General features: G+C 47.5%; 10 protein-coding genes across 10 annotated transcripts; 6 read left to right on the top strand and 4 right to left on the bottom strand.

The window, feature by feature from the left end:
* Positions 1 to 127: 127 nt before the first annotated feature.
* Positions 128 to 923, bottom strand: HD556DRAFT_1444919 (uncharacterized protein; the record flags this gene model as incomplete). Its single annotated transcript, XM_041306854.1, has 5 exons — positions 128 to 366; positions 426 to 647; positions 703 to 764; positions 817 to 839; positions 885 to 923. The coding sequence occupies 5 exons, from the start codon at positions 921 to 923 to the stop codon at positions 128 to 130; spliced, it is 585 nt and encodes a 194-aa protein (XP_041158584.1).
* An 881-nt stretch (positions 924 to 1,804) lies between these two features.
* On the bottom strand, positions 1,805 to 5,479 carry HD556DRAFT_623764 (uncharacterized protein). The gene is made up of 8 exons (XM_041311118.1): positions 5,354 to 5,479; positions 4,172 to 5,302; positions 4,047 to 4,120; positions 3,791 to 3,985; positions 3,499 to 3,742; positions 3,338 to 3,435; positions 2,079 to 3,280; positions 1,805 to 2,024 (listed from the first exon to the last, which is right to left on the bottom strand). Exons 1-7 carry the CDS (start codon positions 5,463 to 5,465, stop codon positions 2,216 to 2,218), a joined length of 2,919 nt encoding a protein of 972 aa, XP_041158583.1. The 5' UTR covers positions 5,466 to 5,479; the 3' UTR covers positions 1,805 to 2,024; positions 2,079 to 2,215.
* Positions 5,480 to 5,541: 62 nt separating this feature from the next.
* Positions 5,542 to 7,424, top strand: HD556DRAFT_1383014 (PIN domain-like protein). Its single transcript, XM_041303297.1, has 9 exons — positions 5,542 to 5,896; positions 5,946 to 6,119; positions 6,168 to 6,218; positions 6,266 to 6,418; positions 6,470 to 6,600; positions 6,653 to 6,800; positions 6,856 to 6,920; positions 6,970 to 7,147; positions 7,195 to 7,424. Exons 1-9 carry the CDS (start codon positions 5,606 to 5,608, stop codon positions 7,246 to 7,248), a joined length of 1,245 nt encoding a protein of 414 aa, XP_041158582.1. The 5' UTR covers positions 5,542 to 5,605; the 3' UTR covers positions 7,249 to 7,424.
* A 39-nt stretch (positions 7,425 to 7,463) lies between these two features.
* Positions 7,464 to 9,412, top strand: HD556DRAFT_1528218 (uncharacterized protein). The gene is made up of 3 exons (XM_041309375.1): positions 7,464 to 7,720; positions 7,779 to 8,365; positions 8,422 to 9,412. Exons 1-3 carry the CDS (start codon positions 7,696 to 7,698, stop codon positions 8,995 to 8,997), a joined length of 1,188 nt encoding a protein of 395 aa, XP_041158581.1. The 5' UTR covers positions 7,464 to 7,695; the 3' UTR covers positions 8,998 to 9,412.
* Positions 9,413 to 11,062: 1,650 nt separating this feature from the next.
* HD556DRAFT_1383004 (uncharacterized protein) lies at positions 11,063 to 12,122 on the top strand. The gene is made up of 5 exons (XM_041303296.1): positions 11,063 to 11,162; positions 11,219 to 11,280; positions 11,341 to 11,422; positions 11,482 to 11,496; positions 11,555 to 12,122. The coding sequence occupies exons 1-5, from the start codon at positions 11,139 to 11,141 to the stop codon at positions 11,621 to 11,623; spliced, it is 252 nt and encodes an 83-aa protein (XP_041158580.1). The 5' UTR covers positions 11,063 to 11,138; the 3' UTR covers positions 11,624 to 12,122.
* Positions 11,776 to 12,798, top strand: HD556DRAFT_623194 (uncharacterized protein). The gene is made up of 2 exons (XM_041311116.1): positions 11,776 to 12,127; positions 12,185 to 12,798. The coding sequence occupies exons 1-2, from the start codon at positions 11,928 to 11,930 to the stop codon at positions 12,624 to 12,626; spliced, it is 642 nt and encodes a 213-aa protein (XP_041158579.1). The 5' UTR covers positions 11,776 to 11,927; the 3' UTR covers positions 12,627 to 12,798.
* Positions 12,799 to 13,288: 490 nt separating this feature from the next.
* Positions 13,289 to 15,437, top strand: HD556DRAFT_1444914 (uncharacterized protein; the record flags this gene model as incomplete). The annotated part of the gene is made up of 9 exons (XM_041306853.1): positions 13,289 to 13,726; positions 13,780 to 14,144; positions 14,203 to 14,338; positions 14,389 to 14,433; positions 14,489 to 14,630; positions 14,687 to 14,782; positions 14,833 to 14,891; positions 14,943 to 15,236; positions 15,291 to 15,437. The coding sequence occupies 9 exons, from the start codon at positions 13,289 to 13,291 to the stop codon at positions 15,435 to 15,437; spliced, it is 1,722 nt and encodes a 573-aa protein (XP_041158578.1).
* Positions 15,438 to 16,418: 981 nt separating this feature from the next.
* Positions 16,419 to 18,169, bottom strand: HD556DRAFT_1382984 (kinase-like domain-containing protein). Its single transcript, XM_041303295.1, has 9 exons — positions 17,929 to 18,169; positions 17,767 to 17,866; positions 17,632 to 17,697; positions 17,398 to 17,580; positions 17,315 to 17,345; positions 17,217 to 17,254; positions 16,944 to 17,168; positions 16,683 to 16,884; positions 16,419 to 16,626 (listed from the first exon to the last, which is right to left on the bottom strand). Exons 1-9 carry the CDS (start codon positions 17,970 to 17,972, stop codon positions 16,616 to 16,618), a joined length of 900 nt encoding a protein of 299 aa, XP_041158577.1. The 5' UTR covers positions 17,973 to 18,169; the 3' UTR covers positions 16,419 to 16,615.
* A 679-nt stretch (positions 18,170 to 18,848) lies between these two features.
* On the top strand, positions 18,849 to 19,804 carry HD556DRAFT_1444912 (histone-fold-containing protein; the record flags this gene model as incomplete). Its single annotated transcript, XM_041306852.1, has 5 exons — positions 18,849 to 18,971; positions 19,024 to 19,102; positions 19,158 to 19,164; positions 19,215 to 19,333; positions 19,380 to 19,804. The coding sequence occupies 5 exons, from the start codon at positions 18,849 to 18,851 to the stop codon at positions 19,802 to 19,804; spliced, it is 753 nt and encodes a 250-aa protein (XP_041158576.1).
* Positions 19,805 to 20,461: 657 nt separating this feature from the next.
* HD556DRAFT_1382955 (uncharacterized protein) lies at positions 20,462 to 23,094 on the bottom strand. The gene is made up of 13 exons (XM_041303294.1): positions 22,769 to 23,094; positions 22,647 to 22,703; positions 22,516 to 22,582; positions 22,195 to 22,460; positions 22,125 to 22,143; positions 21,986 to 22,074; positions 21,853 to 21,936; positions 21,761 to 21,802; positions 21,688 to 21,708; positions 21,393 to 21,634; positions 21,149 to 21,343; positions 21,009 to 21,100; positions 20,462 to 20,955 (listed from the first exon to the last, which is right to left on the bottom strand). Exons 2-13 carry the CDS (start codon positions 22,651 to 22,653, stop codon positions 20,637 to 20,639), a joined length of 1,443 nt encoding a protein of 480 aa, XP_041158575.1. The 5' UTR covers positions 22,654 to 22,703; positions 22,769 to 23,094; the 3' UTR covers positions 20,462 to 20,636.
* Positions 23,095 to 24,328: the final 1,234 nt, after the last annotated feature.

The raw sequence follows: 24,328 nt of genomic DNA, 5'->3' as shown, positions 1-24,328 counted from the left end.
TCCCCCATTCTCGCCAGTATTAGTGATGCGAACGGTGATCTACAAACGGACCTTCCCCTCAGAGGCGGCCACTCGCGTTCCATTTCATCAGATCAAAAGTACACCGAAAATCTTCACCGTAAGGTTTTCAGTCGATTTGATATTTTTTTCCAGGCTTCACAACAATAACCTCGGTTTTTCCATTATCGGTCCTCAACACATAGCACACCTGCAAACTGCTCCGTTTCCAGGCGCTGGAACTCTTTGATGCGATTTCAAAGAATTTGAGTTGCCCATTCTCATCGGTGTTAGTGATGCTAACGGTGATTTTCTCGTTGGTGTTGTTGACTATGGTGACTTCGTTCATGATCATGATATTGCCTGCTTCTATGTCCAGAATGATTATCATGGTCTCCCTTTATAATATAGTATACCTCTAAACGTACCTCCGATTTGGTAAGTTTTTCCAGGCTCCCCAACAAACACCTCAGTGTTTCCATTGTCGGCCCTCAACACATAGCACACTTGCAAGAGGTTTCGTTGCCAAGTGTCAGAGTACTTTGACGCAATTTCATAGAATCCGGCTCCCCCACTCTCGCCAGTGTCACCGATGCTAACGGTGATTTTGTCTTTTGTGTTGTTGACAATGGTAATCTTGCCCATTTCGCCTGCCCGCTCGTGTGTCCAGCATGATTATTATGAACTCTCATTATCTGAACGCACCTCGAAGGTAGAGTGTAGTAGAAAGATCCCACACGAGACTTCGATACAGAAGTAAGATATCTCTAGAGAACGGGTCAGACGAGATAGAAAATCTAGACCAAAACACTCGCTCACAGGAGTGGCGAGGGGACGGACTCCTTGACTTCAATTCAAACATCGCATATTTATACTGAAACATGCACGACTGTCTTCTCATCTCCGATATAGAAACCCGCAGACATAATGCGATTGAGTTATGGTCGGATGGATCTTCCAATGTTTACTCTCTACTCCGTCCCGAGAACCCGACACGAGACACCCAATCCGAATTAGATGTCGTGACTTCAACGAGTTGCCACAAGCAAACCATACGATCTGTTCACCTCAGAGGCGACCGCTCGCGTTTCATTCCGTAAGATCGAAAGTACACCGAAAATATTTTTCACCATCCACATCATGATTTCGGTGTCGTACTGAAGTCCGCAGATTCCCTCTCATCAAAAGATCCAGCCGCTATTCTCCCGCGATCTGCAAACCGATAATAGTGTCCTATGGCCTTGTAGTAGGGACGTGATGTGAGATATTATCGGCCGCCTTTCCTGTTGGGATGTGTAGGCGTCTCATCAGATCGATTGTCTAGCATGCCTGGCGGGATGAGGCGAGGAGAAAACAAACTTTGATGCTGAAATGATGGTGTGTAATCAGGGTGCGTTGCTAGTGCCCCATACATACATGGGCGCCATGATCCAAGAAGCAACGCGTAAATGCATTCTTCGCCCGGCGCGACGCGTACCCCCTATCCATTTCGGGTGAACTTCTCGGATAATCGACTTCCTTGTTTGAGAACATCGTATCGATGAAAAAGACTCATACATGCGGTATGGTCAGGCCTTGTGTGCTCCCGTGTGGCATGATGCCAAATGGTTCTCGCCGTACATCGTGGTCGTAGATTCAGTCATCCGAAAACAAGCAAGTTCAAACATCTGTAAAATGTACGTAATTACCGCAGTGTCATGTGGTGGATAAACGTTAAACAAGGGCTATCGGAGGCAAGGCCCGCGACTCGAGCCATGCGATGCGTATCACAGTCGTTGCTGGTGACCGAAGACACTAATCTGCAAAATGAATTTACAGTCGCGTTTTGCATCATAATTAATTATTAAGGTCTCTTGAAATATTGTACATTACCAAATATAATTTGCAAGGATGCGCGCTGATTGTAACACCCAACTGCAACAGAGTACTAGGACAGAACCTTTGTGATTTTCCGCCTCCAAAATATGTGCAGTATATTTAAAAATAGAGTCGGTTGACCCACCACTCTCTAGGCAGAGAGATCCTAGCTAGGTTCAACATTAGCCACCCTCTCTGCAGTGTTACAAGCGTAAGAGACTCACCAGTTTTGCAAGGCGTACATTCTGCAGATTCCAGGGGATCACAATGGATGTACAAAAAGGGCATGCAGTACTTTCTCGCAGCGTCGAACTCAGAGGATCAATATCACTTCAGATATCAAGTTCCACTAAATCAAGATTCATGGCAGTTCCACTTTAACCACGTCGCCTTCACCCGTCACCCCCATTTCGACACTGCCATCCCGATCCAAAATCTGACGGAGAGAAGCCCGCGTTAACGATCGTCCGAACTCCACGGGTACTCCCACTCTCGCCAGGCAAAGCCTCAACATATCTTTGACGGTAGTCGTAGCAAGCCCACCACCACGGACAGGATTAGGCAACGACAGCCCTCGTAAGATGTGTCCTGGAGTTAGAACAGACCCTACTTTTCTCCCTCGCTTAGTTCGTGCCACCTTGACTTGTCCAGCGACTGGAACAGCACCACTATTTCCAGCACCAGATGCGATCGCAATATCCCGTTTTGCAACGTCCACTGCAGAGCGCACAAGAGCAGCAATAAACGGTTTGAGCACAGCGGCTAGTAGTGCTGATGGTGCGAACGCCTCTTCGATCTCCGAATTTGTACGACGCTTATCCAGAGAAGGAGAGAGAAGTTCAGGGAAACGTGGAAGACGCAAAGACCCGACTCTTCTATGAATAGCAAGAATAAGGTCTGGTGGACTTAACGAGGTAATCTGCCGCGCAGAATAACGCCAAGGTCTGAGCAGAGAAGAAGCTATGGGTTGATGTGGTGGCGGTCCCACGTCCCCCGCAGTTTCCCCGGCGTATAGGGCAATTTCGAGTCCACATCCAAAAATCTTCATCAAATCGACAATGGGTATTCGCTCAAGTTCGTGCGGCGGAACGATGTCGCAAACCCAGGTTCCTGTTTCGTCAAAAACTGGCTCCTTTTTCACTTTGACAGTGGCAGCAAGTATAGGGTGGAAGCGTTTCTTTATGCCACAGACAAAGCAGGGTTCATCCACCGGCGAAAGCGTGGATTCTTTCTCCTTGTCCTTCGATTTGTCCTTCTTTTCTTTCGCACTCGGTACAGGAACTTCGATCTTCGAAGACGAACGCGGAAAAAGCCCCGAGTCTTCTAGGAAGGCATAGACATCACCAACAGTGAGGGAGATCAATTCTGCGGAGGCCGAGGCAGCGTGCTGGACATAAAGTGCTTGCAGTGCTCGGGCTCTTCCCCACTACCAACAAATTTAGAAACATGAAGCGAAAAGGCCGATAACGATACAGATACGCACTTCAATGGCTTTCCGTCTCCCAGGTACAAGCGCTAGAAGATGCGCCGGCGAGGGAACGAGCTTATATGGTACCTGGAAAGGTGAACGGAACTTCATATCTATGGTAACGTTACATCAGAAAATTGCAGATGAACACGCGCTGCAGCGCTAGTCAGAAATACCTTTGAGCGTCATAGGGACTCTTGGCAACAAACTCCGCAGAACCTTCTCGTATCCTAATTCATCTATGGATTCTCGAGGCTTCGTCACAGATTGCCTTGTAATTTCTGCAGGTTCACGTTCCAAGGAAGGAATAGGCAGTGGAGGACCGGAAGGGACAGGGAGGAGGCGTGTCCCTCTATCAAGTTCGACATCGAGAACTTGTTCTGAGCCAAGGACAGAGCTCGCTGCGTTCCCAGGGTCAAGCTACGTGAAGTTGAATACGAGTGACGCGAGGCCAAAAGCAAGACATACATCAATCCAATGTTCTACTTCCATTCTCCCGCCACTGGCCCACTCCATCACGACCTTCGCAAGGAAGGGCTCAGAAGATGAGCCTATGATGGCAAAGGGCACTTTGTCCACAGTACAAGGCTGCCGTTGAGTATTATCAGATGGAGCCACCGCCAAAACTGTTAAGCGTATCATGAATGAGGCCAGAGCTATCGACTACGGAAACGTGGAGATCTATCATAAGGCTTAGAGGATGAGAGAAATAGAACACACGCACATAAGAAGGAGCAGTGACACTGAGCATCCACCGATGAGTATGCGACGGTGGAATACCGAGGTCTAACCGTCGGCCTACACGGATACAATTAAATTCAATGAATATGTTGCAGAATATGAGCATACTTGGCGAGATAAATAAACTTCTATCCGTGATATGCACACGAGCGGTGATATGGAAGCGTGAAGTTGTGCTTCCTGGTATCGCGGGAGTTGCTGTATTTTCTGCAGCGTTATCAACAAGAGCAGGCATGTCGACAACGAGATCGAGTTCAGGGCGAGCTTTATTTCGATGCGGAAAAGCCATTCGCCAAGGACGACCACCGCCCTCGTCTGCTCTCCTCATAACTCCTTCCCTACTTTCGAAACCGGGGGAAGGCCTGCATGAAGCAGTATCTATACTCAGAATGTCAACTTCTGTATCTTCCTTATAAGCATGTATGCATCTTCGTTTGGGGGTTCTGCCAAGAAACGGAGCAAGGGCAGGGGAGTCTGCATGTAAACCGAGGGTGCGTGAAAGTAAGGTGCTGGGCATGGCCGCAGCTCCCTGTCCTTCTTCGTGAACAAGAGATGCGGGAATATTGACACCGACAGCTCGTTCAAATAGTCGTTGTAGACCGACAACACTACCTCCCCAAGGTACTTCAATACCTTCCTCTTCGACCCGATCTTTCTCCACATCATCACTGGAGGGTATTGGAACAGCACAAGCCGTGATGCACGCGTCATGACTGGCCCACTCAATGCCATGAGCAAGCCGTGCGTGATTCAAGAGCCCTTGAAGAGTGCTGAACTGCGTGCGAGTACAAGTAGGACAAGTAAGGATAGCAATCTGCTCATCAATGGCTGTCTGTGAAGGGGGCAGACGGATATAGAGCAGTTTTTTCTGCGGATGCAATTTTGCTGCGGCTGTACGTGTCGGCCTGACCTTTGGAGGTATTCGCTCGCGCTGTGTTGGGGCGACAGGGGAGAATGAACGAAGAGAAGAAGGTTCAGCGTCATCGTATACTGACTCTTCTCGATCAAATAAGAAGGCACAAGGTACTTCGACAGCGTTAAGGGCGTCTAAAGCAGCTTCTTGAAAGTCGTCTAGCGTAGCATCAGGAACTGGAGTGGACGAGTCCCGAGTGAGAGCCTCCTGCAGTATAAGTGCCCATGTTATGCGAGATTCGATGGTGTTTAGAAGGCGTTGGCGGATAGCAATATCCAGGTCAATCTCTTCAGCAATAAGTTGGCGTATTCCAAGGTCGGCTTCATCTGAAAGATATCAGGTGTAGGTTACACAGAAAGTTCTGAGCTACCGCGCACCTTCTGTCACGAATTTAGTTTCAAGTTCATTGTGATCCTCGTGAAGTGAGAAGCGCCTGCGTTTTTGTGGACGAGAACCGACCACATCGTGTAAGGAAAGTGAATGGCTCATGTACACATTCTACTTGTCCCTCGGAGGAAACACACAGGTCACATCGCGTTGTGTCACAGTCGCGTCACAATTGTCACGCGACTGTTGTCACACACCTCACCACCATCCACTACGTCGAGATCCAACACAACCAAAAAGATATGGGAATCAAAGGACTCACAGCACTCATCTCCGAGCATGCACCAAAGGCTATTACAGAACATGAAATCAAGACCCTCTTCGGACGCAAAGTCGCCATAGACGCGTCCATGTCCATATACCAGTTCCTTATTGCTGTCCGCCAGAAGGATGGCGAGATGCTCACAAACGACGCGGGGGAGACGACGAGTCATTTGATGGGTTTTTTCTATCGTACCATACGTATAGTCGAGAATGGAATCAAACCCGCGTATGTATTCGATGGCAAACCTCCCGAACTCAAGTCGGGCGTGGTATGTGGCTTAATCATATTGTGTATGAATCATCCTCATCTTCTCACAGCTCTCAAAACGTTTTGAAAGGCGGGAGGAAGCTAAGGAAGAAGGTGAAGAGGCTAAAGAAACCGGTACTGCAGAGGATGTCGACAAGCTCTCTAGACGAACCGTCAAAGTCACAAAAGAGCACAACGAAGAATGCAGAAAACTATTGAAACTTATGGGTATCCCCGTCATCGTAGTATGTCTTTTAATGTGCTCCGTAGCTCAATTATTAATACACTCTCAGGCGCCATCTGAAGCAGAGGCACAATGTGCAGAGCTCGCCAGGGGAGGCAAGGTCTGCGATGCGTTATATCGCCGACGTTGGTACTCACCGAAATTTAGGTATACGCAGCAGGTTCAGAAGATATGGACACCCTCACTTTCAACGCACCCATTCTCTACCGGCACTTGACCTTCTCCGAGGCAAAGAAAGCACCTATAAGTGAGATAAACCTCCAGAAGGCACTCGAAGGTCTTGAGATGGACATGTCACAGGTCCGTTCTATATATGGCCCCTGATTTATCCTGAAACTGAAGTTTTACAAGTTCATCGACCTCTGTATACTACTTGGTTGCGACTATCTTGAGCCAATAAGAGGAGTTGGCCCGAAGAGTGCTTTAAAGCTGATACGAGAGCATGGTGGGCTTGCAGGTGTCGTCGAGCATCTGCGCGAGAAGTACGCGATTCTAGCCCTACGCAACTTCATGTCTCTCACGTGGTCACCTTAGGCAGGCGGAGAAGGAGGAGAAAGCCGCTGATGCCGAAGATGGCCCCAAGAAGAAAAAGGGAGGCGTACAAGTCCCCGAAGATTGGCCTTGGGAAGAGGCAAAGAAATTATTTGAAAAACCAGACGTAGTCCCGGCTTCTGAGGTGGAGGTATGAAATCTATTCGCTGCTGTTCCATCAGCATGACCACTTACATTCTTGTCAGCTCGAGTGGAAAGACCCAGATATCGATGGTCTTGTGCAGTTCCTGGTCACTGAGAAAGGATTCAAGTAAGCACGGTCTTCCACCGACACAGCCACGGACTGACACGGATACAAGTGAGGAAAGAGTCCGCAAAGGTGCCGAAAAGCTACAAAAATTCTTAAACGCAAAGCAGCAAGGTCGTCTTGATGGCTTCTTCTCAGTAAAAACCAAAACCTCGCCGAAGAAGTCGAAGGTCGACGACGTAAAATCAAAAAGCAAAACTGTTAAAGACGGAAAGGGAACAAAACGGAAGGTGAGTATCTGTTCGAAGCACGACGATCATTGCTAACATCATATCAGGCAGAAGAGAAAGCAGGAGCATCAAGCAGCAAAAAGAGCAAGACGAAGAAATAACTGGTCAACCACGTAGCACATTCCCCTTCCTCTTTCTTTATTTGCTAGGTGTTTTTCGATGTCTGCACTATCTTATTAATGTTGTATCACGGCATGTATTTCTCCGCATTGTATATTACTGCCCAATACTTATATGATTAGCCGTTCAATCCAAAACACCATCCTTCTATCAATCAGACATGAACGGTGTCCCACACTCCAAAAAACACGTGTAGGACGCGTTTCAGCTCGACCACTTCATTCTGCGTGATCAGATTGCGAAAGGTGGAGTAAACCAGGCACCGCATTCAAAGGTTCGAACGCATAAGGCCTCGTGTTTACCTCAGGTTCGGAAACAGACCGAGAGAGTGGCACATGCCTGGCTCCTGACTTTACCCTTGACATCGACAAAGGATCATCGCATCAGGGTATACAAGCAGCACCCAAGGCCGCTACCCATCGCGGAAAATGCGGTATCGACGGACAGATAGTGGTGAGTATCACCTGTGAGTAATTGATCAACTGATTTGAACTCATCGATGGGCATCAAGATTCATCTCATGAGATTGTATCCGTTCAAGCCCCCGTGGCTCGCAGACACAGACACCCCCGAGCACCAACGACGGTCCAGATCGTAAACGATGACTTTGACGCTGTGACCCAGGACGTCGACTTTGAGACTGCGTCGGAGATGCGGGGATTTGATGGTGTCACGCAGGTGCATGTCCACAAAGAGGAGATGGAAGATGCCACACGATATAGTGGCGTGTATGGAGTTTATGGGGAGTGGGCAGAGAAACATGAAGTCGACTATGGGCGGGCTTCTGATCTGCAACAAGAAGATTACCTTTATGCCGAGGAGCTTGCGAGGCGCGTGCTTGATGCGGGGCTTAACGATCAAGAGACTGTACATTCATCGGACAAGCGGCAACAACATGTAGGCACTATAAAGCGTCATGGGCCCGAGGCAAGATCGAAAGTCGTTGAACGTGGAACGAAGGTCTCCATGTGGAGGGAAGATGTTGCGAGAAACGAGAAGGATGAATTTGGGAACGTGGTTGCGAACAATGCCGCTGATGTTCTCCAACGAACCCAGGAGTGGCGAAGCAAGTCGCCGCCAGTGCCCAGAGATATAGAGGTCTGTGCCTCAATACATAATCGAATCGAATATACGTTGACCACCAAAACCTCCAGAATCTGAAATCAGGACTCAGAAGAAGCCGCTCCAGTGCTTCTCAGACATATCGCTCGGAGAGATTATACACACCGTCTGATCTCAACGCGAACTGGTCACCTCAGGGGAAGAAAGCAAAACGCGACAAACAGTGTTCTCCTCCAAGCCCGACACGTTCTGAACGGATATACACAATGGCTGAACTCAAAGCTCTATCCAAGCATGTCAAAACCTCACCACTACAACCGCAGCCAACCACTTTTTCGCAAGAACGAACAGCAACCAGGAGTACCAATAGCAACAGCAACTCACCTCCACGTAGCCATCCTAGTAGAAGCTGGCCTTCTGCGCCCGCAATGGGCGTTCGTTCAACCTCTACGTCATCGGTTGAAACGGTGCTTTCGTCTTGCGAACCGACGTTGCTTCATATAGCACCTATACTTGCTAGTCTCGGAATTCGGCGCGAGGAACACCTCCGTGCATTTGCCCGGTTGCGAGAGGAAACAAGAGACAGGGAGATGAAGGAGGAGGTGTTGAAGAAAGGTGTGACTGTGCTTGAGTGGGCGATTTTGATGGACAAACTTCAGTCTTTTTGATGACTTACTGGCTTTGCCTTGAAGGAGATGTCGACTGGTTACTTTCGATAGCGTACTCAACATATGGGAATCCTTCCATATATCCCCGACTCCGTGAAGTGGGGAGGGTTTCAGTGTGAGGCACCTGTATGTGACTTAGAAGTTAAACTTCTTCTGTCATAAGTCTGTTCGTCCTAGGACCAGCGTTGTACGTACAATTCTCGGTGTTCTCGCCTAGAGATGCGTCGCAACCATGTGCAGAAGCATAGAAATATGAGTACCACATTGTTTAGTCCATTGTCCCGTGCAACCTTGGGGGCATTTTGTTCCGCCGCATATTTTAGCTGGTGCGCAACAACCCGTGGCTTATGACAAAACTCTCGTGTACCAACCAAGCGCGAGGCTCATTCTGACACGCGATATTTTGTCGGTGCTCTTAAGTTGGTACTCATCCAAGACGTTACAAAATGCACCTCATAGGTAATAGACTGAGTATTAATGCCTTACATACTTTTCCAGGTCCCAAAATATGAATTTTGTGTACTTAGTACCAGGGTACTTCAAGGACAATTTCTCATCTGTAGAGTCGGTTTTTGAGAAACTGCTGATGGAGTGATTCAATTGGAAACCGCGCGAGTGACATACCCGATAGTGAGGTTGTGGAAGAATATCACTGACCCGGATTAAAGTGGTAGTCTTGGGAGTCAGGGGTAAGGATGGCAAGGGCTGCAGTGGAATCCGTTCTGGAGACGTTGGTTAGGCTCTGAAGGCAAACAGTTGGTACCCCTCTGTAACTTGAAAGAATACGATTCAGCTCGGGGTGGTGGTCAGGAAGAAGATTGCCTGCTAAATAATAATATGTCGGATGACTTACAGGCTGGCGGCAAATGCAAAGCGCTTTGGAACGCTGACTGGTTCCGAGGTGAACCAACTAATGATATCTATATAAATCAAGTTCTCCTATAACCGGATTTCCTTTGCATGTAACTCTCAACAAGGTGAAGGATGATATATCGATAGCCCTCCGATACACGTTTAGGTTATACCTCCCACATACCCTCCACACACATGACCTGTGATAAATGTATACTGAAAGTTGAGAATGTGCAATTTACTCGCCTGTACTGCTATGCAAGGCGAAAGTCTCACCAATGCTGGAATAGCATGTTGCCATAAATCAAGACATTTTCCTAAGAATCAGGACGTGAGCGACGAGTATACTTTCTGTATGTGGTCATATGCACCCCTGCAAGGACAATTTCTCTTGGCTGACAAGGTCAGTAAACTCAGCACGTTTCTGCAGACACGAAAAAGAGTTTACAAGAATTTATCTTGAAATGACAAGAGGTCGTGCTAGCGCTCGAGATAGATTGTCAGCCCATGTGCAAACCACTGCGGGGTAGTGCCCAAGTTATTTGCCACTCCCAAGAGTGGAAGGATACCATCATGTCTAAGACGGCCCCACACTCTGAGCTCATAATGCACTCTCCGAGTGGAGTTCATGATTACATATATTGACATACCATAGAAAAGGGCACTGCCTGCGCCTTATTCCACCTAACAGCATTACTATCCAACTCGAATGAATGAATGCTCTTCACTGCCACCTACACCACGTTCAGGATAATTCATTATAGATGCTGTAGACATACCTTAACAGTCCAACTGGGCTCCGGTTGGTAAGATCTTCTGGAGCTTCATCCGATGCAGAACCTGGTACCAATGGTTTGTTCTTTTGTCGCTGGTGTTTTCGACAAAGATAAAGGTAAATCTGGGAGCTGTTTGAGTAAAGCATATATTTCACATGCACGTGCTGGCGACAGGGCATTCAGTGTCCTTCAGCTGGTTTGCCTCGAAGGTGACATCAGAAACCTTCCCCTGAGGGATGTATTCCTGTTTGGGCTTGCGTATCGCGAGAACGGCGCCTAGTACGCCCTCCAGAAACAGAAAATTTGCCTTGACAGAGAGGTTGAGGAGGAAGTTAATCGACTAGAGTAATCTGAACGATAGCGCGACTCAGTCTGAGTGAACTTTGAAATTTCGAGGAATGGCACAAACCAAGCACAAACAGTCAATAACACAATAACACCGCTGTTGCATTCGCGCCGTCACTTTTGAATTTCTACATACTCATCATTTCACAGGAGAACAGACAGACAATCATGCATGCCGTGACGTCCGCCAAGGTATGTCAAATTTCAGGCCAGACTCGTATAACAAGTGTGTTCAAATTCATGTATAGAAACAAAAGGAATACATCGACAAACTTCAGGCAGAAATTGATGTCTTACAGAAGAGGATAGGGTTGGAACAGATGATCATTGACTCTGACGGAATGCGCTGATCTTTTGAATTAATATATAGTGAGGATGAGAGCGCCGAGGCTATCGTATCAAAACACATAAACCTGTTGCACCGCTATAATGAAGCCAAGGACGCTACTCAGGTTTGGCTTCCATGTTCTGTCCTTTATCATATCCTCCAAGCTAATGCTCTGCATCAAAGTTATTGATAGGAAGGGTATCAAACTCTACGAGGTCCTCTACTGCTTTTAGGATATGCTCATGTGTTGTTACAGCTCGCCGCTTCGAAGGAAACCACCGTCCGGCAAATCCATCACGATATGGACCTCATGGATGACCAGTGACATCTGCTCCGCCTCTACCCTGCCCTGCATCTTCAATAGCTGGCTGTTTTTTTCTGTTGCGCATACATCGTGTTCAGCTGTATATTATGTTTGTAACAATATCCAACTGGTCCCATTTCCAGCCATACTCGAGCAATTCTTCCATCCAACGCATATCCTCCTACTGGCCAGGTCTTGATGGGCTTCGGCACAATATCTGTATGGTCCAGCCAACGAGCGTGTGTTTATTACCGAGAACAGCTCGCACAGCACGGCATGATGAGGTCCTGTAACAACGGACTCGGCAACGAGCTCCCCGAGATTGATGGAGCGTCCATTGACGAGGTTATCAAAAAAAACGACTATCGGAGTTGCTGTAGCTTGTTTTCTGCCCACACCAAGCCCAAAAGTCATTCATACCCATCGAGATGACCACGTCGCCGCTGGTCGGGGAAGCAATTTCAAAGCAAGATATGATGTCTCCCAAGCGGCAACTATGAGACAACAGGTATATCCTTGGGAAGCGTAAGTTTTGTACAAGGATATAATAATCGGCATGATGTCCATGTATTCAATACTCAGGACCCAGCTGCCCTTTGCTTGTGTCTCTACACCCACAAAGCTGCCTTCGGCCGTCACCAAACTTCAACAATGGGATTGTGGTTTGCAGAAAGCGCGGTATTTGGCCGGTATGGGTTTAGGTAAACTGAATGCAGACTTGTGTCCTTTCAGTAGGTTACTCGGATCCCGAAAGTGCCGGGAAGTCTGTAAAGGCCGCCGCACGATGTCACTATCATCTCGCCTGCCTGCCATTAGGATCTTCGCCTCAATCTCTTCTAATCCCTGCGAGTCTCTCACGCTTGCCTGTCTGTCTACTACTTCCTCTATGTTGGCTTATTTCCTACCCGCCTGCCAACACTATGTCATTGTCTGCAGCTCCCAGTCCACGCTATATGGTTACCGTGTCTTCCCTAGAACCGTGACGGCAAGCCGACAAGGATGGCGAGATTGGCATGACGGTTGACATAGATAGCGGGATTCGTGATAGTGGCTTGACGTCGACGGCACGGTGGTTGCGATGATGCAGACAGACCTTTGATCGCCCGGAACTTTCCAATCACAGACCGCAGACGTTGCTCAGACGTGCCCCCAGACTTTGGCGCAGAGTGTGCGCAGACTTCATACATTTTCCTGCATGTCCTTGTGGTTTGCTCAAGTCGTAAGGTGCAAGATCCCGATAAACGGCACTCTTTGAAAATATGTTGCATCAGAACCATCGACAAGCTGACTGCGAGCATTGGAGAGCAGCTAGGAGACGGAGATATGGAGTCTGAGATTCCATGAATGGGCACGATATGAGGCTTGATCATGATCGCGCACGTACTATGTTTTTTGTTAACCAGTCTTTTGCTGTCCACAGGTAAATCGAATATGTTGTATAACGATGATTGTGAAAGCCAAGCCGTGCATCTAGATCATGATGAGATACAGATTACAGCTTCTCCCTTGACCGAAACGACTCGGCCGCGTCAAACATGTGACCTGTAATGGCATGATGTCCCGTGCCGGCTACCGAGCGTGGACTCCATTTGTCGTACTACATATGTATTATTAGCGCTTTGATTCAATCATTCGATTTCCTCTCTGACCGCCACCATTAATATTGCCATAGCCCCACCCGTTGCAATGGGAAGCGACGCATTCTACTTCATCGGTATCGATGTCGGCACTGGTTCTGCTCGTGCCTCTCTCGTCGCACAAAATGGCGAGATCAAAGCATCCTCCACAAAGGACACCATCACCTGGCGCGATCATCATGATCATCGCATCTTCGAGCAATCAACGAACAATATTTGGGAGCAGATCTGTACCGCAGTGAAAGAAGTGTTAAAGGAGTCTAACATTCCTGCGACCGCAGTCAAGGGACTTGGCTTCGATGCTACCTGCTCGCTCGCTGTGTCTGATTTTAATGCGAATCCGATAACAGTGACCAAAGGCCACGATATCGGAAAGAATGGCCATCGGAACATCATTCTGTGGGCAGACCATCGCGCTGAAAAGGAGGCTGAACTTATCAACTCCACTGGGTCGATTGTCTTGAATTATGTCGGCGGAACCATGAGTGTATGCATCAACTACTAATCCAGTGTACCTCACTAATTTTACTTTGCGAGCAGCTTGAGATGGAGGTGCCCAAAATTCTTTGGCTCAAGAAGCACATGGATCCTGCCCTGTTCGCCCGATGCCAATTCTTTGACCTTCCCGATTTCTTCACATATAAAGCAACCGGAGATAGCACACGCTCATATTGTTCGACTACGTGCAAATGCTCTTTTGTTCCCGACAAAGGCTGGCAGCCGGACTTCTTTGAACGCATTGGTCTCGGTGAACTCATTGATGATGGTAACTGGAGGCAAATGGGCACCGCCCACGGCCAAGTGCAGGCTGCCGGAAGTCCAGTCGGTCAAGGCTTGACTCGACAGGCGGCTGAAGAACTCGGACTTGTGGAGGGCACTGCTGTCGGAAGTGGTCTGATCGACGCGTATGTCATATTACATCCATGTGTCTACTTCGATGTGGATGCTCATGCGTCGTACTAGGTATGCTGGCTGGATGGGCACAGTTGCCGCTCGATACACTGAGAACGGTCAGCTCTCAACCGTACTTCCCTCTCTCGACGAGTCTCGGCACCGTTTGGCCGCTGTTGCTGGAACTAGCACTTGTCATCTTGTTCAGGTAAGTTACATACACATATCGTCTCTATCCTGATGAAAACATCGTTTCAGAGTCGAGAAGGTGTCTTTGTTAAGGGTGTATGGGGCCCATATAAAGTATTTCACTGCCATCCCGCATATCAATCGATGTCCTAATGGCACATTCCCACAGGATGCAACTTTCCCTGGCTGGTGGATGAATGAAGGGGGCCAGTCGTCCACGGGACAGCTTATTGACTTCATCATCACCACTCATCATGCGTATCCTGACCTCAAAGAACGTGCAAAGCAAGAGGGAAAGGCTATTCATACTGGTTCGTGTAGCTCTTCATGCTGGATCGACGAACTCCGTTCTCATGTCTGTCTATAGTCTTGCTGGACGTCCTCGAAAAATTGCGCCACGAGAATCATGTTGATACCTACACGGAGCTTACGAAGCATATACACTTCTATCCCGATTTCCATGGTGAGATGAGCTACAGTTTGATTTTACTATCTTATTGACCTTCATCGCAGGAAATAGGTCTCCGATTGCCGACCCTCGAATGAGAGGTTCCATTGTCGGTCTTGAGCTGGTAAGTCACCGCTTCGATTAAGAACTGAACTTTGGCTAAAGTGGTCGTCAGGAATCATCTATCGCTGACCTCGCTCGCAAGTACTACCTTACCCTTGAGGCTATCGCACTTCAAACACGCCACATTGTCGAGGCTCTCAACACGGCAGGCCATGATATCACGTCTCTGTATATGTCCGGTGGACAAGCAAAGAATGTGGTGATGATGCAACTCTTTGCGGACACGTGTAACATCCCCGTCATCCTGCCCAAGTCACATTCTGAGGCGGTGGTTCTCGGTGCCGCAATGTTGGGAAGGATTGCCGCGGAGGGTGTCAAGGCCGGAGAAGATATGTGGAAGATCATGGTAAGACGTCCCATGTAATCTACTGAGCGTAGTAAATGCTGATTTGTCATTCAGGTCGAAATGACACCTGCTGGTACCCTCGTGGCTCCTGGTGCTTCATCGAAAGTGAAGAAACTGTTAGATGCCAAATACAAGATATTCCGAGAGACAATTGATATCCAGAAGCGATGGAGACAGGAGATTGAAGAAGCTAGCGATTAAATGTGCATGTGCAATCGAAGAAAGCGCAATCCAGTTCACGATAGATTTCTGTATTATTGTACCAATGTTGCACGGACGGAAGAATACGAGCTCGGTATCCCAGTCGACTGCGCGACAACTATGTTCGAGAATCGGCTATCACAATGATGCAGATATTGTGGATCGTGATGGCACCGGTAAAAGTAAAACACGCGCAGAGGGAGCACCAGTGATGCTAGTGAGCAGCGGGTGCAGTGTTGGGAGGCAAGAGACGTGGCGTCAGCGAAAGAATGACTGTTGGAACTAACGAAAATGGGCTCCTCAGGGTTTTGCATAGGCTTGAGCTTTGCTTACTTCCAGATAAACTTTCTCCTCTATCATCTCCGACAATATTCGTGAGGACCCCAGAGCGGTTCGCTCTACCGGAAAACTAAGACGGCTCAACCAATTGTTCGCGCGCCATCGCATGTTCTTCCATTCTCGTTCAGACTGTCATTTCACTCGGAGGGGTATTTGGACTCGGAGACGGTGGTGGATGATTTCGGTGACATCCTTGGGGGTATCGGGACAGTCACAACAAAATGAACAACAGTGACCGGCCTATACATCGTCCGGCACTGGTACATTCGTTGATACTCTCTATGGGTAAGTGGCATTAAGACACCTCATCCCAGTATTTGAGAATTACCGCCTGCATCGGTAGAAACCTTGCTTGACCAGTTGTGGTGTTCTGACTTGAGAGAGAAAAGAATACCATCACGTGATTACGTTCTTCACACGATGTGCTCAGCCAATGCTCAGCTTAATATTAATACACAGTCAGCCAGTGCTTGAATCAGTGACAAGGCTTTCACAACCCCTATCAGCAATTTCCACACCAACTCGCATACAAAAGAAATCACCCTACTAGCACTGGAGCGGGGCGCTCTGGCAGGACAGATCATGTCGGGAGTGGCAGGGGTCCTGGCACAGGAGCAAGAGTCCTGGCTCGTAGTCGGTAGTCCTGCAGCGTGTCGTAGTCGGTCCTGGATAGTAGAGAGCCGTAGCCTCCCGCTATAGAGGTCTGGCCTTGGTTCCCCTTGCAGTCAGTCCCGTCACAGCACATAGAATTCGTACTTAGGGAACGTAGAGAAGTATTTAAAAGGCTTAATACAGGCATTATAGGCGTGTCGAGTGTTATCTAACGTATGCCAAGTTGCTCACAGGTATTCTAAAGCCCCACTTCAGTCACCGACATGCGTTCGACTAATTAAATTTTGTGCTTACTTCGTTGTGCCGTGATGAAAATTAGAATATCTTCAATGGTTGGTCGGGCATCGCAGGGACTCCAGCAGCGTTCTATCATGCTCCAATGTTCTTCCGTGATCATCGGCTCCTCCGGGCGTCTGGGCTTTTTGCCGTTCACTACCATCATAATAATCTGCATCTGCTGTTTGATGTAATAGTAAGGGACCTTCCCAGAGAGAACCTGAAATAAAGAAATACTCCAGTAAGCAGCTATGCAAAGGAGTAAAGGACAATACGCACCTGTAACATGATGCTGCCGAATGAGTAGACATCAGCTTCTTTACTAGGGTGATTGATTGAGCCGTCTTGGTTTTCCGGTAAAGCGAACAGCTCTGGGGCCCCCCACCGAATGTTGCCGGAAATAGTAGAAGAGAAAGTTGATGAACCAAAAAAATCGGATACAACACCGGAAAGCCCAAAATCCGAAAGACAAGCGGTGCCATTCTCCATCACCAGAACATTGGACTGGAATATTTTCAGCATGTTATATTGGAAGAGATGGGCTCAACGAACCCCACTGAGGTCCCCATGTACAACTTGATTTGAATGAACTAAGGGAACAAACAATGTGATCAACACACTGAATATTAACATTCCGGACAAATACTGACGATAATGTAGACCACTTGCGACATCAGACAACTAGCAACAGGATCGTCTCAATCAGCTTTGGACAAATCGAAAATAAACTCACAAGCTTGAATCGTTCGGCTATCAGAAGGTCTCGATGGGACTCAAGATACATAATCAAGGATCCATTTTTCGCCCATGGACATACCATGGCAGTAAACGGACCGAATCCGAGAGCAATGCCATACAATGGAAGGATGTTGTCATGGATAAGTTTTTGCCATATGATTAATTCCCGACGCAATCTCTGATGAAACCAACATCATGTATTTATTTTACGTAAAACAAAAGTACTTGCCTTATCTTTCTTGATCCTATCATTCTCATCAATGAAGTAAGATCTGATGGCTTTAACTGCCACATTCTGACGGTGAGGAAGGTTTCTGCAGGTTAGTGACTGAAGGCTATATGTTGAAAGTCAGCATCGGCGGACCTCGTCAGGTAAGCTACATTTCCAGATATCTCCGAAGCCTCCATGAGCAATTGGATAGTTGGATTGCTTACGGAGATACTGGGTGAGGTCGTTGAATGGTCTGATACCAACAGAATAAGCACGTGTCCAATCATAGATGAGGTTCAAAACTGATATTCGTACTTTTGCTCCCCACCTCGGGCTTGAACGACTGTGGCAGGCGACATTGACGCCAAATGACATCAAACGCGACTAGTTAATGGATGTAGTTTTGAAGAAAAGGACTAGTTAAAAACACTCAGATCAATAGGCTCGAGGACGACTGGGGATTCGAGCAAGCACCAACGTGTTTACTGTCGATATTTATTAGTTGCATCGATATTATATTTGCCTTATCAACCACCTGATACCATCCATAGAAGGCATTAAACACACCATAACCCCGTTCATAATTTAATTATAAGTAGCTTGCCTTCTGTTAACGTTACATACCTGATTTGCCATGGCGAGATAACGTTCAAAAAGATCCTAAATCCTGAGTATTTATTCAACAAGGATAAGGACGCACCGTTTATGAACAGGCAATATCAGGTATCACAGACACCTTCAAATCTGCTCTCTGCCGCTTTCTTAAATATCGATTCAGAGAGATTATAAGCATTTGGACATATCGAACTTATAGACTTAGCGGTGTCCAGTTTTGCCGGGAGAATCAAGCATGCGAAAAAAACATACGATCACGTGGGAAGCCTAACTTCTAAGTTCTTGTTCTTCAGTGATCTTCTGTCCGAATATGAGCCCGTTGAATTGCGTATTCGAAGTTTTGGATGTTATGAGTGTATGTCGTATGTACCAGTGAAGTGAGGGAACATACTGTAGCATTCTGTAGGTCCAGAAATCTATCATACGAGTCAGTAACACGGCGGGGTCTAGCCTGAGAGCCACTTACGTAGAACACTCTTCGACGCCAGTTTGGACTCATCGCGGTTGCAGACCAAGTTGTATTGGCACTGCCCGTACGTCATACAAGTTGCCATACAAGGACCCCCTACTACCGTAGACGCTTTCACAACACCAACCACGACCGTCGCTAGTACGAAGAAATGCCGCGTAAAGATGCTGGCGGTGGACCAATTTCTGCTCAGGCTCAGCAAGATCTAGTCTCAGAGGGTATCGAAAACTTTGAGCTTCCTAAGAGTCTTGTCACGAAGATAGCAAAGTCAGCAGTAAGACTTGCATCATGCGTAGCACAATATCTCGCGCTGATCATTTCTTCAGATGCCAGACAATGCTAAATTGCAAAAAGAGACCGTATTGTCTCTGGTGAAGGGTTCGACAGTATTCATCAACTACCTTGGTATGTGAAGACGTCTTATAGTCGTGCTTTACTGAATTGCTGGTTTCTGTATTAGTGGCGACGTTTGTGTTACTGCTGGCTTTATACAATGCCTTCTGATATATCTCCTCAGAGCTCATGACGTGGCTATGTCCAAACAGCACAAAAGCATCTCCGCGTCCGATGTCCTCAAAGCTCTAGAGATGATCGAGTTTGGAGATCTCGTCGAGAATCTACAGAATGAGCTTCAAAGTAAGACATCACCCTCTCGTTTCCGACTTGTGCTGAGGTGGCGCAGTTTATAGAGACAACACGAAGGGAGACAAGAGTCGTAAATCCGGAACGGCAAGTTCCTCGCACAAGGGCAAGGCCAGAGAAAGTGAAACTGCATCAGTCGTCTCAAAATCAAAAGGAAAGGACAAGGCGACGAATCTGCCACCGCCATTCACGTTTGCCCCGCGAGTAGCAGTAGCATCCTCTGCGTCCCAATCAGACATGCACAGCGCTAGGGTCGAACAGGAAGTTGATGATGAGATGGGCGAGCCAGGCGAAGGGGAAGGGGAAGGAGAAGGAGAAGACGAAGAAATCGAGGAGGATGAGGAAGAAGTGGAGGAAGAAGTGGAAGATGACGCACCAGTTGATATGATGGCTGTCGAAGATGAGGACCAGAAAAAAGATGCCTCAGGGTTGGAAGAACCTAAGGCTTTGCCAGCCGAGGACTGATCTTCATGTGAGTTCTGCAGTGAAAATCCTTTATATATCATCGCTACATCAGACATCGTGAACAGTCTGAAGCTGGTGTGTACGATATCATCAAATTGATCCTGCGTTCCGTAGCCTTGAGCCAGTCTGAACGAGTGCGGTGCAAGTACTTCTCACCATGCAAGTCGCTGATTAGATGATGCAAGACGCAATACCGAGGCATTGAAGTGTACTCAGATGTCGGTGAATGGGGCTATGGGTCTGGTCATACGATATGTCAGTCTGCTTCGACTTGCGATTTTTGAGTATTTTAATCCTTCTTCATAGTTTTATTCGTAACTGACAAAGACAAAAACCCTTGTATTCCAAAGCAAAAAAGCGAGTGTAGTAAAATGCTTGTATGCATCGGGCAACGCCTCTGTAGACTTCTGGATCGGTTTGGCATTACCGGCCTTTCAATTTATATTCGCACCAGCTATTCGAACATCGAGGTCTTCCACTCCGACTCATTGACGCGCTGTCTCTGGCACGATCATTGTGAGAGATCTTGACTTACTCAACATCAACGCCTCGCGATGGAGGCTGGTAGTTCTGGGTTCTGGTGATGTCATTAATATCACCACGTTGGTTGAAACGGGCGAAGAGGACAGCTCCTATGTTGTCCAATGAGTTTGTGCCCAACAGGACGCAGACGCTGTTCGAAAGAACCGAAAAAGAACCGAATGATGGCAGAATATCATGAACTTCCATAAACCGTGTAATTTACAGAGGGTGGTATACAACAATGCTAGGGGGAATTCATAATAGTCGTAACTCTTCGGGTCATCCAACTTGAAGCCGAGAAAAAGCAGAATCAACACGTCTTGAGAGCTCTCTCCATATCCCCATCACCCTGATTGTCTGCGCACTGTACTGAGTCGTCCCGGACTGGCTTCCGCAATTGCTTGCACGCAGCCGGAATGAACCCTGTGATCTGCCGACCTAGAGTTCTCCAGCTCGTGACCTTGTGTGGGTCCACGACATTCTCCTCCTTATCTCGTGGTCCAGCAGTATACAAAGACCCAAACACAGATAACAAAAGTAGGGAGATCGCGACTGCGACAGGCGTGCGAGTCTCGGCATCTGTCCTATCAAAAGCAATCTCGAAAACTGCAATCGAAAACAGAATCAGACTAGCGGGTGGAATGAATACCAGGTATCGATAAATCAGAGCAAACACTATCACCTCCACATCAGCAAGATATACGGCAGGCTGCAGATAACAGCAAGCCTCTCAAGACCATATCGTTCACGGAATATCCGCTTCAAGATTATGATCTACACCATTATGAGCACTTTAAAGAAGAAACGATGTAAACCTCTTACCGCTTTCAGAGGAGTATCAGCACCCTTTGCACGGTATTGTTTGAAAATAATGAGACCGATAATGATACTTCCAATGCTGCAGATGACGGAGCAATATATGACAATCTGTGCCCCTGACCTTGAACCATCCGCACCACTTGAATCCACGGTTCCAATTGCCAAAAAGCCGATGCTCGTGCTAAGCAAGACGGTTGCCTGATATATAGATGAGCAGTGTAAACGATGGCGACTCTGTAAATCGTACCAGTAGATTGGAATCGCGGATGCTGATATCCACCTTATTCACAAACTTCCTCCACCGCACAAGTGAGAAATTGTCTCGAAAGCTGTATAATTCTTCTGCGTAGACTTCCGCAGACTTCAGCATTATTGGAGACATAAGCGCCATCAGCATCGAGCGTTTGTAAGGTTCAGAATTTGACTCGGAGTACTCGATGTCGAAATAGTCGTCGTTTTGACCATATGAGCTTCGTAATATGCCGATATCTGATACATCAGTGAGAACTCAACAGAATGATCGATACCAGAAAGACACGAACGAGATAGCACCATGAATTTCGCTACAGCATGTTATAAGTCAACGAAGCGAGTCGAAATTGTGTAGATTCATACCTATTGTCCAAGCTGAGCGTCCATCCTTGCTCTTGCCCAGAGCTAAGTTCCAAGCAGTTGAGCATAATAAATGAGTTCTGACAGTCACGTACGCTCGATATTATTCACAAGTTTTAACATGGTCAAAATACTTTCTCCATCATAGGGCGATGTGGAGAATTTCGAGGACAGGCGATCTGTTTCGAGTCGTCATCGGCAGTATCTGACACCAAGCAACGTAAATACCTGCAGATGCTTGAACTAAAATGCTCCTGAGTTCCTGGATGACAAGCTCTGTGACGTTGAGGGTATTCGGAAACAGCTCGCAATGCTTCCTGTTCGAAGTCGCACTGTTTGATTATTTGCCAAGTCGTCGATTACTCACCAGTACTGTGCTTCAGCGCCTGAAAGACAAGATGATTCGCACACATGCTTGAGCATGGAATTGAGCTTACATCTGAGAGATGATTCCATAGATTCGTCACATTCTTCTGAGAAGCAAGCAAGATTGAAATCTTCCAGCCAAAAGACTCGCTTGTGAGTATGAGAAGCAAAATAATACCCGAAAGTGGGATTTTGGTCTGCGCTGACGGAAGAAGGAATTAAGTCCAGAACAACAGTCAACTCGGAGTCGGCATCGGAAGGAGCCCTATCCCTCAAATCGCGAAGTAGCTGGGTGATCGCGGCGCCATGTAGGGCGCTCACTTCATGGTTCGTGTTGCTGCAAGCTCTCTGTGTTTTGGGTTAGCATGCAAAGCGACGCCCATTGTACTCACCATCTCCTCATGAAAGTAGTAAGAGCCAAAATCCGGATGTCGCATCCTGGTCCAACCGGCGGACAGTCTAGACAATGCATATAGAGCATACTAGATTAGAATAAAGGGTTTGTGTCGACCCACGACCTTACTGATCATCCTGAACAACGTCCGGGAGTGCTTTCTGAAGATGAGAGTGATCCACTCGACTGAAATAGAGGGTATTAATCTCATGAGAGGGTGCCACTGAATACTTGAACAATGAATCACTAACGCTGGACTTCTTTTCCTTCGTACAGTGGATGGTGCCAACGGCTGAAACGAGTATTCAGATGGAGAGGCCATTGACGCCGGTATGTACCGTCCGTGATATTGGTCCCAGTGGTAAGATTATCCGGGGTGCCAATGCTTAGACCTCTATAACTATGCGCGTTTTTGACATGCAGTTTGGATGCGGTTAAAACGTGGATATGGAATGCTCTACATAGACGCAGAACCAGCTGACCGAGGGGACCGAGCCTTCTTCGATCGGAGATCTATTAGCTTCGATACGGGCCGGTAGCCACTGAAGTTTTACGTTTAACTTCGATTTGGACTTCCCGGTTGCATCACGGTCACTGAGTCGTGCAGCGGAAGAGCGCCGGTGCTGCATCACGCAGCGACAATTGCTAGCCACAAATGCAATCACTAGACTAACACTGCAACAGAGGCTGCGGTGAGTACTAGTGAGTACGAGTGTTCGCTGTGAATAATATCAATTCCACTGCTGACAAATTTTAATCACAATGGCAGATGAATCAAACGATGTTATCCCGAGTGAACCAATCCAGAGTTCTCCATTGAACATCACCTCCTGCTCCCAGTGTTCGAGTCGATGGGCCTTCGTAGGACGTGAACGCAGCTGTTAAGCTAGAAACCGTGGAAATGTACGACCAGACGTGTCAATTCCGTACGGATACCGAGCGACACCGCAAAACTCTCCGGTGCGGCCGTTATACCATCCTGTTAGTTTTGAAGAAAACATGTATGCGAGGCATGAAAAAAGTTGCGCCTGAGATCTTGTATCATTGGGTCACGACCTGAGATATTGTTCCAACTGACTGTCGTCTAGATTGGTGGCAGGAAGCTCAGTGACAGCCCGATAATTGTTTCCAGTACGTTTGATAGGTATCTGAATAACTCATTGCTGACCATCGGAGTCTGACTGCGTGAAAATTTAAAAAGCTTTCCAAATGAATCTGTAATCAATTTCAAATGACGATTGGAACCTATCAGAACTGCCTCGTGTAATCCATACCTGCGAGACGTAAATCGCATTCCACTGGCAAGGCAAGACAGCAGTCAACCTGGTGGGTACTGTTCAACTATCGATAATTGCTCCCATAATCCTCATCAGAGTCATGATACTCCAGATGCCTTGCTATCACGATGGCATCTGAATTGTTTGCCCATATCGAGGAAGCTTCAGCCCCAACGCATGCCATAGGACCGCCTCTGAAGCACAAATTGAAGGGTCACAAGGAGGCTATTCGGAGTTTTATCTTCTTGCATGACAACGTCCACATCGTAAGTAGTTCTGTGGACGACATGATGTGCAAGTGAAACTATGACACTAAATTTCGCGTCGGGAACCATGGAGGGCGGAAGCATATTTGCGCCGACATTGTTGCCGGATGGGAAGGAATATCGATTGAAAGTTGGGTAACAATGTGATGGAGCATCGAGATTGGCACTCACTCGCATGCCCCCCAGCGGAAGTCATATCGCAAGCGGGTCTGATGATGGAACTTTCATCACTCGCATCGCAGACAGCGGGAAGTCTGGGCTTAGCCAG

The sequence above is a fragment of the Suillus plorans genome (genome assembly GCF_016647745.1).
Source record: "Suillus plorans strain S12 chromosome Unknown HD556scaffold_40, whole genome shotgun sequence".
Classification (NCBI taxonomy): Eukaryota; Fungi; Basidiomycota; class Agaricomycetes; order Boletales; family Suillaceae; genus Suillus; species Suillus plorans.
This window is presented reverse-complemented; position numbering and strand designations above follow the sequence as displayed.

Excerpts from the sequence above, each read along its gene's own strand:
- HD556DRAFT_1383014 (XM_041303297.1), top strand. The coding sequence starts at position 5,606 with ATGGGAATCAAAGGACTCACAGCACTCATCTCCGAGCATGCACCAAAG. Across the intron at positions 6,120-6,167 it reads TGGGTATCCCCGTCATCGTA|GCGCCATCTGAAGCAGAGGC; the intron begins GTATGTCTTTTA and ends ATACACTCTCAG. Across the intron at positions 6,921-6,969 it reads GTCACTGAGAAAGGATTCAA|TGAGGAAAGAGTCCGCAAAG; the intron begins GTAAGCACGGTC and ends CACGGATACAAG.
- HD556DRAFT_623194 (XM_041311116.1), top strand. The coding sequence starts at position 11,928 with ATGGAGCGTCCATTGACGAGGTTATCAAAAAAAACGACTATCGGAGTT. Across the intron at positions 12,128-12,184 it reads CAGGTATATCCTTGGGAAGC|GACCCAGCTGCCCTTTGCTT; the intron begins GTAAGTTTTGTA and ends TTCAATACTCAG.
- HD556DRAFT_1382984 (XM_041303295.1), bottom strand. The coding sequence starts at position 17,972 with ATGTCGCCTGCCACAGTCGTTCAAGCCCGAGGTGGGGAGCAAAA. Across the intron at positions 17,867-17,928 it reads GCCCGAGGTGGGGAGCAAAA|ACCATTCAACGACCTCACCC; the intron begins GTACGAATATCA and ends TGTTGGTATCAG. Across the intron at positions 16,885-16,943 it reads TCGGCAGCATCATGTTACAG|GTTCTCTCTGGGAAGGTCCC; the intron begins GTGCGTATTGTC and ends TCTTTATTTCAG.
- HD556DRAFT_1383004 (XM_041303296.1), top strand. The coding sequence starts at position 11,139 with ATGCATGCCGTGACGTCCGCCAAG. Across the intron at positions 11,163-11,218 it reads ATGCCGTGACGTCCGCCAAG|AAACAAAAGGAATACATCGA; the intron begins GTATGTCAAATT and ends ATTCATGTATAG. Across the intron at positions 11,281-11,340 it reads GTCTTACAGAAGAGGATAGG|TGAGGATGAGAGCGCCGAGG; the intron begins GTTGGAACAGAT and ends ATTAATATATAG.
- HD556DRAFT_1382955 (XM_041303294.1), bottom strand. Across the intron at positions 21,937-21,985 it reads TTTAGTTCAAGCATCTGCAG|ATCGCCTGTCCTCGAAATTC; the intron begins GTATTTACGTTG and ends GACTCGAAACAG. Across the intron at positions 21,709-21,760 it reads ACGCTCAGCTTGGACAATAG|CGAAATTCATGGTGCTATCT; the intron begins GTATGAATCTAC and ends AACATGCTGTAG.
- HD556DRAFT_1528218 (XM_041309375.1), top strand. The coding sequence starts at position 7,696 with ATGCGGTATCGACGGACAGATAGTG. Across the intron at positions 7,721-7,778 it reads GTATCGACGGACAGATAGTG|ATTCATCTCATGAGATTGTA; the intron begins GTGAGTATCACC and ends ATGGGCATCAAG. Across the intron at positions 8,366-8,421 it reads CAGTGCCCAGAGATATAGAG|AATCTGAAATCAGGACTCAG; the intron begins GTCTGTGCCTCA and ends CAAAACCTCCAG.
- HD556DRAFT_623764 (XM_041311118.1), bottom strand. The coding sequence starts at position 5,465 with ATGAGCCATTCACTTTCCTTACACGATGTGGTCGGTTCTCGTCCACAA. Across the intron at positions 5,303-5,353 it reads AACTAAATTCGTGACAGAAG|ATGAAGCCGACCTTGGAATA; the intron begins GTGCGCGGTAGC and ends GATATCTTTCAG. Across the intron at positions 3,281-3,337 it reads GGAGACGGAAAGCCATTGAA|TGGGGAAGAGCCCGAGCACT; the intron begins GTGCGTATCTGT and ends ATTTGTTGGTAG.